Raw genomic sequence first — 21,973 nt, 5'->3', positions numbered from 1 at the left:
ATCTCGGAAACGAAAAATGGCTTAACTATGAAATATAAATTATGAAAACGGCAATAGTGTTGACGTTTATAATGAATTTACGTCATGTGAATTAAAAAAAATGGTTTAAACAAGGAAAAGGTAGCGTAGTAATGAATATAAAAAGCATGCAGGACACCCAGTAATGCACCATAACCACAAACTTTCAAAAGTCATTATTAATCAATTATTACATAAAAAAATTACCGACTTGTATAAGTCAAGATGCACATTGAAAATAATACGTTTATCTATGGGCTGCTTTATCTAAAGGTGTCAACTTTTTAGGAGTGTATTAGCCAGTTAGAGCCCGAAATAGTTAATTGATACACAGTTTTTTGTACACAAATATTACTTATAATTTATACTAATATAAATATATACAATAATAATGTAGGTGTTACGAAAACATTGAGTCTCTCTGGTCTCTGGTTCCTCGTGGTCAGTTGAGTAAAAAAGAGTTCGTGTCGTAAGTGATGCTAAGTACGTGCGTGAGCAAGTGATGATGTATTTGTATTAATAGTGTGTCTCAGAGCTTATGAAAAAATGTTTTAATAATTTTTATGTTGTAGTAATTATTGACGGCTTTTAAAAGTCTGCGTGGCTGTTGTAAAAATTTATTTGGTTATTTTTAACTATACCTTTGTTTTTGTAGATTTTTAGAAGGTTATTTATGGAACACTCACTAAATCTTTGAGTTTTTAAGAAAATCATATTCAAATGGTCAGTATTATTTTAAGCACGAAACTAAACTATATTTATATGATGTATTTAATTTTTATATACGATTGATAATGTTTATTAAAAACATACGTGTTTTTATAATTACAATTGTTATCGTGTATTTATCCTACTTTTTTATCGTTATTGGAAACATTTATTACGCATATTCTATCATTGTCACTCAATGTATTTTTTTTAAATGGATAACTTTATATTTTAAATGGTGTTAAATTCCATCTGGAAAAATCATATCAAATTCGCGTAACTTTTCACACAATAAAAAGCACGTGAATTGTTTTATTTCAAAAACATCATAAATTTGAATATAAATATTTAAATATCTAGTTCTTGGCATGAAGCCATCGTATATGGCTATTCCATAAATTATTTTATTACTTTTATTTTTAGAGAGAAATATAGTAGATAAATACATGTATAATAAAAAATGCAAAAGGTAAATATTTATTTTAGTCATTAATGAGTTAATAAACTTTTAGAGACTGATAAAAACTGTTTTTTTTTCATTTTAATATAAAATTGAAAAATTAATGTTCTTTTGTTTGGGTTGAAACTACAAAATAATATTCCGATTAAATAATTAAAATATTGTATTACATACACGTTGCACATATTTATACATACAAACCAACATATACAAACAATAAGCGCGTATAAACAACACACACATACAAACAATAAGCGCGTGGGCGCGTTCTATGCAAAAGCCAGGCGCGTTTAATAAAACGCCAGTACTTTTCATCTCATCAGACTTGCTTCACATCTCGTCGCAACATTTGTAACTGAATCGCATATTACTCACGTGTGCTTTGGATTAATTTGCTGATAAAATAACGTCACTCGAATAATGTGCTTCCGCGATACTGTGCGTGTGTAAAATGAAAACAATGAAAGTTCTATTGCTAATAGTGATTTATTTTGGAATTGTGATCGGCTTGCTCAATGATGGAAAACCGAAGAAGCCCACAATGCTATCAGCCTCGGTCGGGGGTCATACAGTCTTCAATTGCGATTTGAATTTTCCTCAAGATATTGTGATACCCTATGTGTTGAATTGGAACAAGAACGTAAGTTCATAATGATGTTAAATGATTTACTAATTAATACATCATTAAAAAATTGTAATTTTAATATATTCTTAGATATTTTCTGTAAGGATAATATACACACTTAATAAAAATTACATAAATCATGTCTGGTTAGACATTACCTTCTAGGTCAGGACATTTTCGAGGTCCCAGTCGAATATAAATAGAGCGACACTTTGATGGGACAACAAGTATAATAAATTACGTTACAATTGCTGTATTTTTCTATGTGTACAGAGCAGTAAAATATATCATGCATTAAACTTAAACTATAATATAAATTGGACTATGAATAACACATATGAAAATATGTGGTATTATATATAAATAGTTAAATAGTAAACTTGCACTTTTAAATAACAATAATAACGGAATACAAATACAATAATAAATATTATATATTATCATAAAAGTAATTAAAATACTAAAATATTAAAATGCTTATTTTAAATACAATCTAACCATTTATTTTAATTAAGAGTAACTTATTTATTATTTACATGTATCAATTGTTAGATTTAACCTTGTTAATAAATAACTTAAACATTAGCCAAAATAATTTATAAAGTAATACTTTTATATTCTGAATATACACTTACATATAACTTAAATTTAATAAAACAGTACAATTATGAAAGTAAACTGTTTTATTAATATTTACTACTTATATAGTCACAAAATTAAAAAATGTATAGTTGTCAAAAATAATTAAAAACAAGTTTTGACAAAATATTAGTTTATAATTCGGTTTTGATACATGACTTATTGACTTTTATATATTATAAAAAAACAAACTTTAAGCTCTCAATTAATAGTAGAAAATGTTGGAACGTCAGTGTATAAATTGCAGTATTTTTATTAACAAAATTAGGAATATTTATCGTACACTATATTTTGCTGGGATTAGACTTATTAATATGTTTTAAGAAATTTGTAGTTAATGTGTCTATCAGTATATCATCAAAAATATTAAAAATATTTATTAGGACTTTATTTAGTATAATACTAAAATAAAAGTCTTAAAAATATAGAATTTTTACGGAATAATTTGTAATACAAAATCATTAACACTTTACAGAAAAACTAACTAGCTACTTTAAAATTTTATATACATATCAAGTTATTGAATAAATTTCCGTAATGTTATTTTGTATTGCAATGAATATTTAAACCAAAGTTTATAATATATAGTCATTATCTGTTTTGTTTAACACAAATATAAATATTTTTCATTAGGGGAGTACTATTTTTTCTTCATATGATGGATCTCAATTATCATCTGCAGACTATAACGGACGAATATTACCAATAAATGACGGCAAACGTTACGGTAAAGGCTCAATTAATTTAACAGCAATTAGAGAGTCCGATTTAGGATGGTATGAATGCAAAGTACTGTTTCCAAATAGAACTCCAGTTTCAAGAAACAATGGAACATGGTTTCATCTGTACATTGAAGGTAAATAACTATATTTTAGCACTGCAAAAACAATTGATTGATATTTGACGTATTTTAAGGTGAAAATCTGATTGTAATACCTCCGGTCAATCAAACGGCGATGGAAGGAGACGAAGCCAAATTCAAATGCGTTACTAAGCAATCTGATTCGACCGTGAATTGGTACAAAGACGGAGAGCCCGTTACATCTTCACCGGATTTAGTGAGGAGATCTTGGGTAAACAATGACGGATCGTTCACAATCAAACCTACTTCGATGATAGATTTTGGAGAATACATGTGCGAGGTTATGAATTTAACTGGTTTTAAGCAGACAGCTAACGCGTATCTTGATGTTCAATGTTAATATATACGGTTAAATAAATACAATATATAATATATAGAACGAAGCAGATAACAATTTGATATTGTGTTGCAGATAAAGCTAAAGTGATTTACACTCCTAGGGAAATATACTTACCGTACGGAAGACCGTCTGTTTTAGATTGTCATTTTAGAGCCAATCCATCGTTAACTAATCTGTATTGGGAGAAAGATGGGTTTTTGTATGATCCATATAATGTACCTGGAGTGTTTTTCAAAGGAAATGGTAGTCTTTATTTCGATAAGGTATTTTTTTATACATTAAATTGGTTATTTATGATGATATATTTACTGACTGTTAAAAAAGTTTATAATAATTCTAGGTTGATGAGAGTCATGCCGGTTTGTATTCGTGTACACCGTATAACGATCTAGGAACTGAAGGTCCATCTCCTAAAATTAAGGTAATTGTTCAACGTCCACCTGTTTTTACGGCAACTCCCAACAGTATTTATTTAAGAAAGTTGGGTGATTCAATAATGTTGCCTTGTGATGCTATTGATAGTGAAGGACAAAGGAGACCAACTCTTGTATGGACGAAGGTAGATTTATCATAGTGACAGCTTATCCATATTAAAATTCTATTATTAATCTTATGTTTTTATAGAGAGATAATTCACAATTACCAGAAGATCGATCTCAGCAAGAAAGTGGTAACTTGACGATTGAAAATTTACAAGAGGATGACCGTGGTATCTATCAATGCTCAGCAACAAACGAAGCAGCAACCGTCACAACTGAAACGGAATTGATGATTGAAAACGTACCACCTAGAGCGCCGTATAATTTGGTAGCCACCAGTACCAGTAATTCTGTGACTCTCCGTTGGGCTCCAGCTTCCAGTATGATAACTTTTACTAATCCCTCAGAATGGTCTAGTGAGTAGTCACAGTCACGAACCAGAACTTTACACTAATACATTACATTTTGGGAACATATTACACTAACACAAAAAGTATATTATTCACTCGACCATACTTATTATAGTTTATTAAGATATAAGGTTTATTAATTACTTTCTTCTTTCATTAAAATATTTATCACATAGGTTGATCCATAAGTCGCTTTAACATTTGAAGAATTTACTGTTAAGGTATTATTTTTAAATAGGGTAATTTACTATGAAAAAAATCACAATAGAGTAATGCATTATTTTTTATTGTTAAGCGATAAATCAACGCATTTTTTATTTAAGTTTTATTTTGGTTTACTACTGTTGGAGTTTTTTCGTTTAATCATTTACTCAAAATATTGAAAGTAAATAGTCATAAAGACATTGTTCTAAGTAAGTGAGTTGTATCAAGTTTTTGCGAACCCGTTTATATGTATAGCCATATTAAAAAAGATTATCCTATTACGTTAAATACTTTTATTAATTTTTATAGAAGGCAAGGATATTTAGTTATAAAGTATTATTATTGTGCAATAATTTTTAAGTTACGTACAATTTGTATAAAAACTATGAATATTTAATGTTTTTTTATAGTATTGTCTTCGTCTCTATTAACCAGTTGTCTCCGAATATCGGGCTGAACTCTGAATTTGTGACGTCATAGATGGAGCAGCTTTGGCGTGAAAAGGGAAGCGGCTGTTTTTTCAGTCTATCCATTAGTGTAGCTCCTCTTGGTGTGTGTTCAGATAAGTTTTCGTGTGTCCAAAATTAGAAGTAACTGATGTTAGTTATTGATGAAAGTTCATGTCGTAAATGAATTCCAAATGGGAGTAAATGATGTGCGCTTTGTATGCTATATAAGCTTGGTCAAAATGTAGTAGATTTCTTTTAACAATTTTCAAAGACTTTTTTTGTCGCCCTTTTAATGCGTATATGCGTCAAAATATTTTTTGAGGACGATTTTTGATTTTGAATTAAATTTATATAAAGAGGCTTAGAACAATTATATATAAGATTTTAGGGTGCGTAACCCTAGGGGTGGTTGACCTCGCGGCCAATGAGACTCCTGGTCGAATCCTATTAGACTGTTTATTATTTTATATTTATAAGTTTGTTAATGGACGAATACGGCGTGACGTTTCTCGTGATGTCGGAGTTCGTGCAGTTGATGATGCTCAGGATGGCTCAAGCTGCATGCGCGTAGCTGGTTCCTCAGGAAGGCTGCTGGTCGTCGTTTGCCGCTGCTTCCGCTCTCTGGCGTCTCGTGCCTCTCGTCTCTCGTGCCTCAGCGTCTCGACTCTCGCTTGACTCTCGTGGATTGTCCTTGGGCCCTCTGCCAAGGTCTAGTGTCCACTGCGGATCCACTCGGATCAACTGCCGTCTCCTCGTCGGAGTCCGGGCTTGTATTCTTTTAGGGGATGCACCCTTGCTGGCCAATCACGCTTGTGCGTCGATCTCCTAGCCAATCGCTGGAGTCGCTTCGTAGAATTCGAGAAATCGAATGTTGCATATTTGGAAGCGAGTTTTTGCTTGCTCCGACTTTCGAATTCTACGGAAAGGGTTTGCTGTTGTGATGATTAATTGCATCCGCACCGTTTAGTCACAAAAGGGATTCTCTTAACGACCCGTGTTGTGTGGTCAAAAGAAATCTCTCTTGTGCCATGATGTTTGTATCATTGTTAATGGTGAACATTCCTGGTTACGGGCATTAACAATGAGACAATTACCATTTTTTTGTGCGTTACTATTCATGGTGGTCGACAGTCGCCACAAGATGATACTATTTTTTGCACACGGTGATAATGTTTATGATTTAAACTTAATCCAAGTTTCTTTTTGGATGATCTTGTAAACATATTTGCTAGCGTTTTTAAAACTCATTTTTAATTCTGGGTGTTATTATTTTGCGATTTCCCTAAATGACGATTTCTTTGGGTTGATACATAAAACGCTCTTAGTTCAAATGATTATAAATGATTTAATTTTTTAAAATCTTGTTATGTATTATGCACAATTTTTTATTATATATCATATTTGACATGTAGTAAATGGTCGAGCCAAAATTACACCTACATAAATCGAGGCTTTAATATTATTGGTGTCTATTTTACAACAATTTTATGTCGCTTGATTTAAATCTGGTAAAGTCGCTACAAAATACAAACGAAAGAAAAAATCAATTTTATAAAAATAAATATAATGCAAAGCAATTATTCATTTTTTAAGTGGTAAATGCTTAATGGATCAACCTGTATTTTTAAAAACAGATATACTTTCACAATATTATTATTATAATTACAGCTTATACACGTCCCGAAATGGAATACAGTGTTTGGTATAAATCAAGCGAAGACGCAGAATGGAGAAAAATGCCTGTATCTTCATCTAGAATTACAGAAGCAACCATTAGCAATTTATTTCCAGGCAGAGAGTATGAATTCATGGTTCTTAGTCAAGATAAATTCAGCGATGGGATGTTTAGTAAATCCATTAAATATAAGACTAAAGGTATTATATTTTTTTTATTTTATTTTTTAAATGATGAACTTTAATAAATATAGTAAAACAGACAGCAGTGAAGAAATCACATCGGTGTCTAAAGAAGTAATGGAAACTACAAGTACAGAAATAGGCCCACCTAGAGATGTGGTGGTACATTTAACTCCTGAAGGGTATTTGGTGAATTGGTCTCCGCCGAATCACGGAATGGATTTGTTAAGAACATATGTTGTGAGATGGTATCAAGGACCTGAAATGTACGTTGCTGGTACTGCAGAAACAGAAGATACATTTTATTTATGTAATTATTGTTATTATATATTTATATATAAATTTACATTAAGTTTGTTGTTGCTATAATATATCTAAACTTTTAGTAACAGATCTTCAAGAAGATGAAATATACAACGTTGAAGTGGACGCTTTGTCTGTTAACGATTATAAAGCAGTCTCTGATAAGTTTATCCTATTTGTTCCGGCGTATGGTAAAATTAGAGCTGCTATTGCTGGTGTAGGATGTGTTCTTATGTTGGTGATTATAGTAGGCATTCTGTGGTATTCGCATCATAGATATAAAAGCAGAGCAAAGCAAATGACAAGTGGTAATAGAAGTAAATAATTAAGTGTTTGACTTAAAAAATAGTATATTATTTTTATATTATGTTTGAAGAAGTATATTAAAATATTTTATACATTAAATATTAAGATGTTAATTTTATTGTAAATATAAGTTTATGTTTTGTTAATGTACCAGATTGAGATTTTAGATATTTTAAATAAAATTATATAAAATATGAAGAAGTTTTATTATAAGACAAAATAATAATGTATTTGATTCAAATAATCGTTCTAATAAAATATTTAAAATAATTGTATAGCCATGTCTTGAACCATCTCGGAAAAGTTTTTACTTTGGTTCATAACTAGGGTAAAAGTTTTTAAGCACAAAAAATATAATAGTACACGGTACGGAAAAATCCAAAATTGTATGTTTTATATACAAATATTATTTAAATTAGTATATATTGTACAGTATAAAATATATTCATTAGAAATGTTTTTATGAATATTTAAATATAGATAAAACGATGTAATACATCATAGATGCATTAATTAAAAATACTCAGCTTTTAACGCTTGTCTAGCGTTTCAATTATTTGGCTTGGCAATGAACAAAATTGATCGTTTTTTCATGGTTAGCGTACACGTATAGTTGTTAATCTATCATATTAATAATTATTTTTAATTGTCAAATAGCAAGATGCCAGTGATGTAGTTAAAATATATGATTTTATTTTATATTAAAAAAGTAGATTGACAATTCATATTATAACTTAATTTTCAATAATCAAATGAGCACAACAAGATAAGAAAAAAAAATAAAAAAAATATAATGTCAGAGTTTTAATGATATAAAAAAATGTCTTTAATTATTTAATATTATATTAAAAATTAATAACAATAACGAAAAACGTTTAGTACGAAAGTTAATTAAAAAGCTCGTACGCCACTGAGTTGGCGACTAAGAAAAAAAAAAACAAAAACGACATTGCATCAGTTTAATACAAGTGCTCAAACGATCAGCCGACTATATTAGTGGTTTCGTATATGATTTTTATAAAATAAGTGTTGTTAGATTTAAATATTTACTAAATGTGACACAAACATGGAGATAAAATTCATTATAATATGTTGTTTTTTACTCTGCTGCAACCATTCTGTATTTATAATTGCGAAGCAAATACAAACGATATCGGCTCAAGTTGGTGGAAATGCGATTTTTGATTGTTCAATAAATTTTCCACGAGAAATCAAGATACCGTATGTTCTGCTTTGGAGTAAAAATGTAAGGTTTTGTTTTTAAAATAATTATCTATTCTATTTTTATATTTCACTAATTTTTATTAGAAATATTATTATTATTAAAAATTAAACCATTTAATTGCACGTGTGCATCGTATTTAATCAAAAAAGGTTCTTTCAATTAAGCATATTTATGCTTGATTGAAAGAACATAATTTTCCTCTAATTATTTATAGAGAGGTACACTTTTCAGTTTAGGTAATTAGTTTGTCATCACACTGGCGTCATTACTTCGTGATGATGCAATTTTATAAAGTGTTTATGTTATATAAATTAGTGCATATGAAGCGACAGATGTATCAAATTAAAAACTACTTTTATTTTATAATTCTAAATATATTAGTGATGGTATAGTACAATATTATTGTTTCATTATTAAAAGATCTAATAATATTAATAAATGTACCTTTGAGTATACTTCAGTTGTATTTTAATGAAAATAATAAGTTTTTATTTTATTTTTTATTAAATTCGTATAAATGAGAATAATACAGTTATTTTAAGAAAACGTATGTTTTTGAGCTTACAATTAAATTTAATAAAATATTTTAATTTGTTGATTTGGGTGCTATATGTTGAGCAAATTACAAGTTAAATTAACTAATACAACATATAAACAGCGAAAGATGCTGATATTTATTAATGATGATATTAATTTTAGAGCTCGAGTGTATTATGTGGCATGTATTATAACTTTTAAATGTGATCTTTTGACTGTGTAATAAATAAGAGAATCCTTTTTTACACTTATATTGTATTGTAATATTACCTATTTTTATTTCATACAAAATTCTAGCTAGGTGCGCAGAGGTACGAATCTCTAAAATAATATTAACTAGTATATCTGGATAAACATTTATAAAAACTGTTTATAGGAATTTTACACATCACAAATTACAGAAGAACTTATTATTTTCGGTGCTACCTATTTCCATGTTTCGTCGTCCGTACGAGATTTTTTTTCTAATTAAAGTAACTAATATTTGTATTAAGGCAATAGTATAAGCTAAAGTTGATTTTTATTTTAAAGATTTTAAGCTCACTCAGTTCTTGTTTAGGCGTATTTTTCAATTAATTTCGCTGAGGAATGTTCACTTGTAAAGCCGTGCGGCGCAATTTTAGTATACGTACAAGGGTATTATTGACAATCACTATTTTGTTTAGATCCGAACCGGTTTTATAATATTTAAGAACGTTATGTATAAGGTTTCTATCTTGACTTGTCCCGGGAAATGATTCCCGGATATTGCCGAGTTTTTTGTTGTCTTGATATCCGGGAATTTTTATTTTGAGTCCAGTAATATATATATGATTTAATTCCTAAATAAATTAAAACTATTTTGTAGTCGACGTTCGCCATATTGTTGTCAAAAGCAATTATTACAAAATCTTCCTCCCCAACTATTTTGATAATCAAGAACCCTCTAGCAACCAGCTGTTCATTTAATAGATTACCGATAAATAATATGTCTCTTGAACCTCAGCAAAATTATTTAAGGGTATATTGAACTAGAAACTGATTTCATTATTCTTTGTAATATTTTTACAGCGTTTGTAAGTAAGCAATTTAAAAATACTTACATTAAGACAAACTTTCACAATAAATGAACGAGTTTTTTCATCGTTGAAATTTTTTGTACTAAAATACAAAATAGGCTGTATGTTTTTAAAAAGCTATTCTCAAAATTAAAAATTTTATTTTTTTAAGATAGCTATTTATTTAATAAAATTATAAGATTCTAGGTAGAGCTCTGAGAATAAAATTCATTACAATCTTTAGATATTTTATAATAAAAATTAATATTTATTTATTTATTTTTTAATTAATGCCTTAAAACTACAGTGCGTAATATTGGTTTTAATAATAACTATACAATTTAAAAGCCTTGCTTTTTCTAATTTTAAGTTCAATACTTTCCATATTTAGGCCTCGTCAAAATCTTAATACCTAGCTTAATTTGTAATCTTGTTTCAAAATGTCGGCTATTAAAAATATCGAAACTTTGGTAAGAAACTCTTAATAGAAAAAAGTAGAGGGGTAAAAAAAACAATGGTGTAGTGGGGTAGGAACATTGTTCCGATACGTTTTTCTACAACTGGAACGCGTTCCAGTAGTGTTTGTTAAAATATTTGTTCAAAATTTATTAAGCTTGATTTAATAGTCATCGACAACATATGTTTTTAATAACATACTGCACAACCAAAACTACAACGTAACAAACAAAATAATCAGGATAATCGTCTTTGGGTTCACATGAACTGAAATTTTTATAGTCACACCGAAGGGTTGTTGCGTTTCATTTATACCACTACACCCACTGTAAAAACCATTGAAAAATTAATTTAATTTAAAAAACACATTAATGGATATAACTAAATTTGAAGACATAATTGTCGTAGTTATCAATTTTTGCAAACACAAATAAAATAGTTAATAAAGATATTGCATGATTAGAGCAAATATGAAAAAGTATAACCTATATACAAATACATTTAATTATAAAATATATATACCTATCTTTAACAAAAAAAATTTGACGTGCTGGATTTTTAATTTATCTCTGCATGATGCAAAAAAAGTTGAAAAATGCTGGCCAGTGTTCTTGGAGATTTTCCTCAAAGCCTGGTGAAATTGTTGAAGAAAATAAAGTAAGCTATTAATTTATAAAAAAATAATATATTTTAATAAACTTCTAATGGGGTTTGAGAAAATTTTAGATGCGTTTAAAACGAAGTATCAACCCGCACTAGCACCTAGCCATATTTTTAGTTCTAGTATTTGAATAGTTCTTGTATATAGTATAGACCTAGTTAAATTACCGCAACAAGGACTAGCATAAGTAAGTATAAAAAAATAATACATACAGTAATGTGATGTATTTTTTATTACTACAAATATTTAGATTTAGTAAAAAAAATATTAATATTCTTGTATTGTTTATTTACATATTTTTAATAACACTAAGCAAATATTTAAGTTACCTTTACTTATTTTACAATAATAAGAGATATAAAAATAATTCAGCAATATATATTTTAAAAATCAGTGTTTCGATGCAGAATTTTTGCCTGTTATCTGCTTTTTGGGTAAATAACATATTTTAAATCTGTTGAAGCATTTATTTAGTACATGTATATTTGTATACCATTTTATTTTTGACGCATCGTTTAACGTTTGTTATATTTTATATATGGCATAAAAATACGATGGTTTACCACGCCATTCACATTTTTTTCATTGTTTACTATATTTGCGCATACTTGGATCATCTCGCTGATCGTTTGAAACACACACCGGTCGAATTGCGGTCATGACGGGAAACATGTCCGCAAATTTGTGTTGAATACTTTACTCTATTTTTACTTTACATACGCAACGGATTAATTGGTAGAAAAGGTCAAATTAATGCCACAAACAAAGGGAAGGTAATTCCCCACCACTAGGCCGAAGCGGTCCTTTGCCGGAGCAAAATCAAATAAAAACCTGCGCCAGTGCACTGAACGTCTATTCGTTTGCTCCACACCTATTTTATATATATATGTATATATATTGTTTATACATATATATGTAAAGTAAGTTTTAAAATAACAGTTAAAAGCAGAACTATTAAGGTGGATAATGGATCTGTATAGTGTTTTCATAATCGACTTATTGGTTTGTGTTGTGATGATAGTAAAATCAGAAGTGCCCACCGCATACGATAAGATAGATCTCGACACACAATATGATGGACCAGAACATCCTCCTGTTCAATTGTCGGCTCCTGTCGGAGGATATACTGTTTTCAATTGCGAATTGGATTTTCCGACGGAATGGGAAATTCCTTACATACTAAACTGGCAAAAAAACGTAAGATGAAAGCTTTGTACTTTAATGTTTTTATGTGTTGCTAAATATTTAACTGTTTTATTATTATAAAACAATAAATAATTTAGATACTAATGAATAAGTTCAAATAATTAATATAATTTAAAGAATTCCAATCCAATTTTTTTTAAGATATCCCTATAAATTTATCATATTATTATACGTAAAAGAAATTTACTAATAATTGGGTAATTTTTTTTTTTATTTTAATTATCATATCCATTTAAATTAAATTTACCTAATATAAAAAATGTAATAAATTTATAAGTACGTATGTCATTTATATATTGATATAAATATTTTAATTTGTATAAACTCAAAAATTTTAATAACCTTTTCAAAAAGAAATAATTAATATAAACTGTAGGGTTTCTATTATATATACTTCTATAAATAAATATAATTTTTTATATGGTTCTTTAGGTGAAAAGCTATTATTTGACATTAACATAGTTTATAATTGTTGTAATTCACTGCAAAATATTTAAAATTGCATACATACTTTTGAGAAATACAAGATTTTCATTTGAAAATGCATACGAAATTTAGCTACGTGGATATTTTAATTTTACTTCAACCAAAATATTGGTTAATATGTTTTTATTTTGGAGTTTTAATTTAATAAAACAAACAGTCAGAGGCCAGAGTTTAATAATTAGTATCTTGATTGTTTTCTATTTTGGTTTAATTAAAATAAACATGTTTTACTTTGTAACTGATTGAAATACATTATTAATAAATAGGAAATTTCTGATTAAGCAAGCTGTTTTTCCCATAAAACTCTGTTCTATAATAGTATATGATAAAATATTATTTTAATAATATTTTTTTGTATATATAAGTTGTGTACGTGTTTTTATTTATTTTGCTATTAATATCCGATTATTTCTTACTCAAATAATGTCAAATGTAATATTTAATAATATGTTAAAAAAATAATATAGCATAAAAAAATCTTTCAATACACATAATTTAAATTTTATTTTATCAATTATATATAAACCTGACAATATACATTTAAATCGTTGCCTTGATTTTACAAAATATAAATTTTTTATGTATCTTTTACGATGGTAAAAGGTTTTACGAAGTCAAAATACGCTCTTAAATATCGACGAGTTTTCGAATAAAATGTTTATTTGAGATATTTTTAACATTTAAGGCAATGTCGCATTGTATATATTACATATAACAATGACATGCTGGATTGCAAAATTGCCAAGTGACATATCGAATTACTAAAAAAAGACCAAGCACTTTAATAGTGAAATATGTGCGTCGATCCGACGACGTGGGCGCCCTGTTAACTTGTCCTGACACTTGGTGACTTCATCTGGTCCATCTTGACTTCCTGCTTACGATGAGCCCAAAACAGAAGAAGCATTCTGTCGTAGAAAGTGTCACGCACTAATTTGCATTCGTAATGCTGGTCGAGAAGGAAGCGGACCCTCGTCGAGGCGTTGTGCCAGATTTTCTCGTGTCAGAGATTTTTGATTTTTGATATATATTAATTGGATAATTAAAAAATATTTATATTATATAAGTAATTGCAAATTTAAATATTTTAATTAAATACTCTTTAATAAACAAATAAAACTTATAGGAGGAGTAAAGAGCGTATGTCTAAATACGTTATCCAATGAAGTGTTATGACATCACTTATTAATCCGAGCAATTTGTGATGATAGAATTCATAATTTAGGAAAATTTATTTAATGGAACTAGGTCAAAAACAGAAATAAGTTTGATTTTACATTCTAGTTTATTTATAATATGCAACTAAATAAACTTATAATTATTAATTTTCTCGTACTAGTATTTCTTGTACGATTATGACTCAAATGGTATGGGAGTTTTCAAAGAAAATGATTAATCATTACGATATTCCACTGTGAGATTAGGAAAATCTGAGAAAATCTTATTTGTAATGATAGATTGGAATCATCATTTTATAATAAACACTAGTTCTGAACTAACAGACACTAGTGGTCCATATAGGATTCGAATCCAGATCTTTCAAGCCATATTTCTCGACTTATATCATTCATCTATCGTGCTGCTTTTTATTTGTTTTATGATTATTCATGGTTAAATAAGTAAACTTATATAAATATTAATTTAAAAAGTTAAAATAAGATATATCGTAGATCTTTAAATTAAAATTGATTTAAAAAACTTTTTCTATAACCTCACTTTTTTAGTTATTTTGTGTTAATTAATAAAAACCACATGTTTAAATGATATTATTATATAAATAAGGATAAAGTTATTTGAATCACCATATATTTATAATTACTGAATTTATATATTAATTGAACATTGTCATAATTAGAGAATCTTGTTTCATATCAACTGTATATATTTTTTATTACAATAAAAATATATGATTTTAAATGGAAAAAATTAAATAAAAAACAAAAAAATAAAATAATATTTGAATTAAAATTACTTTATCCCAGAATTTACTAATATATATATTTGTTATACTTAAATGACTAGATTTTTATTTGTTCTAGTCAGTATAATGTGTAGCTATATTTTAAAAGTTATTGAATTAGTAGGCAAATTTACTTTTTAATATTGACAGAAATTTAATCATAGGCACTCATTTCTTCTCAGCTTTTTTGTTCATTTCTTTGGAATGTATATATGTATAAAAAGTCTAATTTTTGTATTGGATTTGTAATGAACAGTAATTTAAAACCAATCAAGAGGAAATAAAAAGTAACTTAAGTAAATAAAAAAAATCATATAAAAACAAATTTTAGATTAAATTAGTTTATATATTTTTTAATAACCTAGACTGTTCCAATTTTAGAGTAAAAGAGTATAATTTAAAATTATTTATAAATTACACTCTGTATGTTGTATAATGTAGCAAGCAACTCATTCATGAAGCATTTGAAATATCATTTTAATTTTATTACACGTTAATTGAATTCTGTGTTGGAATTTCGCTAGCAAAATATCCAGCTACTTCTCAATTATAAATTAATATTGCCAATTGAACCCTGGTATTTGCTAAGTTTTGCTAATTAAATTATGTAGGTTATATAAAATAAATTTATTATTTATTTTATAATTGATCTACATATTTTTTATTCATTTCACCATCTTAATTATCTTTTATTCCAGCGTGCGTACTATATACAAACACTTGTGGTACATTTCCATTCATTACGTGAATGGATAGTGTAACACAAAAGTCGCGAGCCATGACCCCGGTTCAGACTCTTTCATTGCGATTGAATCAATAAATTAGTTTTAGCGTTGGATTCAATGCAAATGATCCGTAACTAGAGGGGAGTGGACACATTGGCATTTCATCATGACACCATTTCAAAGATCGTCAGACGACCATTAGATATACACATGATAACTCCAATTTAAGATAATAATTGTGAAACCGTTTAGATTAAACGGATTATTTTGTGCGATACGAGTGGCTCGTTAATTAACTTGTGAGGTTCTAATTAAGAGAGATTAACTGATATAGAGATGCGTCGTAATGATGACTCAGATAGCGTCATTGTTATATCTTAAAGATTTCATCGTGGCACACTAACTATTGGATTAAGTTGATAAGCATTCAAATAAGTATTTAATTAATTGAATTATGTGGGTATCAGAATAATTTTGGAAATTAGTTTCAGATTACCCAACACAAACAGCATCTTGCTATTCTCCCCAAGATGAGATTTATATTATAGATAAGTCTTAATCAAACAAACATGTAAAACAAACAATGAACATCGTCATTAATTATTTTTCATTATAATTATTTAGTCATAATTGGATTTGTTTTTTCTTAAATGACAATTTATGTAGTAAAATGACATATTTTTTTAAGACCCGCGGCTATAAATTCAAGATTTTTCCTTCCTCTAGTTAAAATTAGTTAATGCTCAGACTATTATTTAAGTATAGGTTTATTTACAGTTTCAACCTCATCCGAAACCTAAGTCTGAGTTTGCAATTTATTTTTTTATATAATTGTTTTTTATACATTTTGGAATACAGAAAATAGATACAGATTGCTGACTAATAGAAATAAAAAAAATGCCCATTTATCAAGGGAAATATTATTAAAAATAAAATGATAAAATAATTATTTTAATTATAAAGCTTAATTTTATAACAATTTACTCAATTAAGAATATAAAGCTACTGAAAATAATATATTTAAATTTATGCCTCTAACGCAAGATGTGTTTAGGCATTTTATGTTACAGCTCAAATTGAAGTTTTATGTTTAAAGGGTCTCTTGTAGTATTATTGGGTATTATGTAGATATTTTGATTATACTAATAAATTTTATAAGGTTACTAGCTTTATTACTTGTTTTCTCGCCCGGAATAGATTTAAACTCATTCTTTAGTCATTATAATTAATTTTATTCATCCTATCATCACAAATTCTATTTAATACTTGGCTACATACAATACTTTTAGTCTGTTGTTCTTACGTATTGCAGTAGCACGTAATCGGTTGTCAGCACGTTGCTGTTCAGTTTCTTTGGCGGTTAAATTGGCACGTATTGCAGTATAGCACGTAATCGGTTGTCAGCAGTTCGCTGTTGAGCTAAATTTTCAACTTTGAACTTAAAATTTTAAAGTTAAAAATAGAGAAATGGCAGCCAAATGACATATGCAAATGTCTCGTCACTATTCTTCACCGTTTGCGAGTAACTCTTGTGACAGACCGATGTGTATTTTTATTTTATTGTATAGATATTATAAGTATTTTATTTGCTTTTGGTTCTGATTAAGATTATATGTAAACTATTTCAAACTTTTCCAAACAGGTGAAAAATTTTTTGGAAACGTTAAACTAACGCCATTAAAATAATTCTTACACTACTCACATAGATTTTTTTAATCAGTATTTGCTTACTAATAAAACATATTTTAAAATAGTAGTCACTTGGATTCTTTATGAAAATATTCATAAAGCCAGTTTAATATAGTTTACAAACTTTGCTATTTGGTACAAAAGCAGCAAAACTTATTTAGTAAGCTTTCCTATCATACAATTCTCAACTATATAGTAAAATTTATTTGGTTTTTTTTGCCTTTAGTTGTTTCTAACTTTGAAATCAGACTTAAAAAACAATACATAAAAGGCAAATATCTAGTTTAAAAGTATGAACAATAAAAGCATGAACAATCATTAGTGATTTTAAAGATCGTATCTTTTATAATAATTTATATATTTTATCCTACAATAATATAAATAGTAATGCTGCATATCTAAATAAATACTGTTTTAACTTGACCAACCCTGACTTTTATTTGTTTCAAACGTTGAAATCAGCTTACGAAGCAGGAAATTTGATAATAACAGTAATGTCAAGCAGGTTATTAAGTTTCATTTTGTGATCTAATTTTTGACCAATATGTAAATTGCACTATCGTATATGCTATTTACTTAACAGTATCTTTCTTTACTGTTTATATATAATACATATACATATATAAGATATAAATTTAATTAATTTAAAATAAATATTTTTTTCAGAGTACAACGATATATTGGAGACATGAAAATAAAGAGTCAATATATACAGATTATATCAATCGCGTTACTAATGTCCAGGACTCTCGATTCGGAGGCGGATCCATCAACATAACAGACATTAGAGAATCAGATAAAGGATGGTACGAATGTAAAGTTATATTTACAAATAGGAGTCCTGCTTCGAGGAATAATGGAAGCTGGTTTTATCTCGACGTTGAAGGTATATAACTTAATATTATACTAATAAACCTGATAATTTTATAATAACAACTTGAACATTCATTTAGCCTCCACTTCTTCAACTACTGAAACTACCGATACGACCGAAGCATTGACGAGCACTGAACCAACGACTGAAACACAAACGCTGCCGGTGTTGATAAGTCCACCGGAAGATTTATCGATTCATTTAACAGCAGATGGATATTTATTGAGCTGGACGCAGCCAGAAAAGAGTACAGAAAAATTGCGGGTTTATATAGTGCGATTGTTCAAGGGGACGAGTAAATACTTGGTGAGCTCTGAGGAGACGAAGCATAATTATTTTTTGTGTAAGTATTATATTTATATAGTGTATATTTTAGTATTCTAAATTATGTTTATTTATAGTTGAAGAATTGCAAGAGAATGAAATTTATCATTTTCAAGTGAGCTCTTTGTCGACAAACGACAACGATGCGCCTAGTAGCATGATTTCCGTACACGTGCCAGATTTTCAAAGGATAAGAATAGCGGTAGCTGGAGTAGGGTGCGTTCTTCTTTTGATTCTCGTAGGTGCTGTTATATGGTATTCAAAGATACGCACAAGGGAAAAGTCGAGTGAGGAGAATGTAAAGAAGAAAATTTCGCAGGAAGCGTAATATGTTGAAATAATTTAAAAATAACGAATTATTTTATGAATTATTATTTTTTCCACGAAATTAAAGAAGGAAAATCATATATAATTTATGTATATTTAAAATATTGGTTTAATGTATCATTATATATCTTACACTAATGCTCCCGTTACTTATTTTGTAGATTATTTATTATAAGCTATTTTATTTGTAAACGTTAAATTATTATGTTATATTATACATACATATATGTATATATATTTATATATATAATATATATGTATATCAAGAGCATATGTAATAAAAAATATAATAACTACTGTATGTTATGTCATAATATTGTATAAATGTAATAAATTATAGCTCTTTTTAAATATCTTATTTTTATTTTTAAATCTAATTATTATTCAATATTATTTTATTATCATTTCAAGAAATATTAAAATTTTTATAAAAAACATAAAATTAATAATAACGTACCCTTAAAAACAACAGAGTTTATGTCTATTTAACATTTAACTAATAGTTTTTTACTAAAAAATTATATTTGTTATAAATACATATTTTACATCAATCTGTAAAAACAGATTTATAAGCTTTTTACGGATTCTCAAAAATAAAATTTAGAGAAGTTGAATATAACAAACAATAATTTTTGCTTGGCTAAAAAATACGTTCGTTTTTTATTTCGTCTAACTTACTTTAATTTATTCAAAAAGAATAAATATAATCCTTGAACTACTTAAATATTTTTATATGTATGTGTAAAAAAAACAGACCATAAAAAAACAGAAATATTTTACAAAAATCACATATAATAATACCAAAATATTATATCTGATTTTTGTAAAATATTTCTGACTTTGTTTTTTTATAAAATTTTAAGCATATTTTGATAAAATAAACATTTGTAATAAAAACCAAAATTTTATTTTAGAAAATATAAAACAGCAACTTAATTCATTCTAAATATTTATATTTTATATATATATTGCAACAAATATTTTTCATAACATAAGATACATTTTTGCTTTATTTTTGTAAATAATTTACCTAAATGTTATATTAAATATATTTATTTATATAATTATTTTACACATATTTTGCTTTATATAAGATATCAGCATAAATATTTTACACGATTTTATGTGACGAATTTTTTCTAATAATAAAGATACATCTTAAATTTACATTTGTAAATTATTTACACAAATGTATTATTGAATATACATACATATATATTTACAAAAATTATTAACTTGTGCTTTGCTAAAATATAAAATATCAGCATATATATTTTTTATGATTTCACGTGACGCATAAATATATATTTTTTTATCAGGGCTTAACTCAATTGCGTATTTTTTCTACAAAATTCAATATCATGATTAATAAAAACTTAGTTTAATTCTATTATTTTTTTGTAGCTTATTACTTGACCATTTATTTGACAAAACAAATATAAAGGTGATTAGAGTAGTAAAAAGTCGATAGCACTAAAAAATGTAGCGCTTGTAAAGCAGTAAAAAATATTTATATAAATTTAATTTAAAATGAAAAGAAACCAGCAAATTTCTCGTAAATTTAAAGCCTTTTCGTGAGAATTTAAGATTTGCCATTTTTTCCGAGAATGAACACTAGATTCACTCGTATATGCATATATTTCGTTGGAATTATAATTATCATCAATAGGTTTTGCTTAAACTAAGATTATTTTAATATAATATGTACATATAAGCAATATTGATGATTTTAATAAATGTTATAATAAACTATGTATATAAATATATCAGAGTTATAAATGATAAAATCGACTACATTGAACATATTTATGCTATATTTATAAAAGTGTGTATTTTATGTATAAAAGCGTGTATTTTACGTGTCATTATGTATTGTGGATACTAAAAATAATTTTATATTACGCATTGAGATTATTGATGGTAAATAATTTTAGGGCTTTGATAATTTTTCTTATAAATTAATAATAATTTTAATATAAAATAAATCTTTAAATATTGATTTCTGTGAATAATGCAAGAACCTTTCGTGTCAATTAAAGTTACCAATAATTTTAATAAAACTATTAGGCAATCATATATTTTTTATTTAAATTTATTATAAAATACACAAACACGTGGAAAATTTTAATTTGCGCTGAAATTGTAACGAAACTGTGTAGAAAATAAAGTGGTAAAGCTGATTAGCTTTGAAAACCAACATCACCTGGTCGTGGCAGCTTTTACGTCAAGCTATAGAAATGACAGTTAAAAGCTTCTTACAGTTGAGCTTTCTGTGTGTCTCGTGGATTTAACGTTTTTAAAACTTAAATTTTTAAAATTAAAATTCAACTATAATTTTTGGTTCATTTAAAAAAATATTAGTACATTATTAATATCTTAACATAAAATTAAGGCCTTTCATAATATCACTCAGGTTGTATTTGAAGCAAAAAATTGAGACAAGATGTTCCAAAATTACCCTCTTTGTCCTTAATATAGGTCAATCACCCTTCAATCAAGATCCAATCAAGATCGCATCGAGTATCATATTTGAATTTCACCAAAACCGTGTTTATATAAATGTATAAATATAAATATATAGTATATGTATATATTTATATCAATATTACAAACACATACACATAATATAATGCTACATTTATTGTTTCTCTTTAAGCGTGATTCCAGCGACTTCCAAACCGGAACATAAAATAAATTGGATCGTTTCATAAACCTTTCGAGGAAAATTCATTCCGCGGCTTAAGAAAAACGTCTTTGTGCAGAATCTTTGCTGACGTTATCTTGTAAACTCTGAGGAAATCATGTC

General features: G+C 27.3%; 2 protein-coding genes across 4 annotated transcripts; both read left to right on the top strand.

Annotated features, from left to right (window-relative positions):
* Positions 1–1,495: 1,495 nt before the first annotated feature.
* On the top strand, positions 1,496–7,840 carry bdl (borderless). Of its 2 annotated transcripts, none has more exons than XM_088201721.1 (9): positions 1,496–1,826; positions 3,084–3,306; positions 3,366–3,647; positions 3,725–3,915; positions 3,993–4,211; positions 4,277–4,547; positions 6,863–7,069; positions 7,131–7,361; positions 7,438–7,840. In XM_088201721.1, exons 1-9 carry the CDS (start codon positions 1,638–1,640, stop codon positions 7,677–7,679), a joined length of 2,055 nt encoding a protein of 684 aa, XP_088057847.1. In that variant the 5' UTR covers positions 1,496–1,637; the 3' UTR covers positions 7,680–7,840. The 2 variants fall into 2 exon arrangements, with proteins under 2 accessions (XP_088057847.1, XP_088057848.1); XM_088201722.1 differs by having other exon boundaries at positions 4,277–4,511; positions 7,438–7,839.
* A 796-nt stretch (positions 7,841–8,636) lies between these two features.
* Positions 8,637–19,481, top strand: LOC148227369 (uncharacterized). 2 transcript variants are annotated; one of them, XM_088202016.1, is made up of 4 exons: positions 8,637–8,906; positions 18,309–18,528; positions 18,596–18,859; positions 18,918–19,456. In XM_088202016.1, the coding sequence occupies exons 1-4, from the start codon at positions 8,727–8,729 to the stop codon at positions 19,166–19,168; spliced, it is 915 nt and encodes a 304-aa protein (XP_088058142.1). In that variant the 5' UTR covers positions 8,637–8,726; the 3' UTR covers positions 19,169–19,456. The 2 variants fall into 2 exon arrangements, with proteins under 2 accessions (XP_088058142.1, XP_088058140.1); XM_088202014.1 differs by lacking the exon at positions 8,637–8,906 and adding an exon at positions 12,022–12,773 and having other exon boundaries at positions 18,918–19,481.
* Positions 19,482–21,973: the final 2,492 nt, after the last annotated feature.

This window comes from Plectrocnemia conspersa, unplaced genomic scaffold, assembly GCF_051122295.1.
Source record: "Plectrocnemia conspersa isolate PC_06_02 unplaced genomic scaffold, ASM5112229v1 ptg000013l, whole genome shotgun sequence".
In the NCBI taxonomy this organism is placed as follows: domain Eukaryota; kingdom Metazoa; phylum Arthropoda; class Insecta; order Trichoptera; family Polycentropodidae; genus Plectrocnemia; species Plectrocnemia conspersa.
This window is presented reverse-complemented; position numbering and strand designations above follow the sequence as displayed.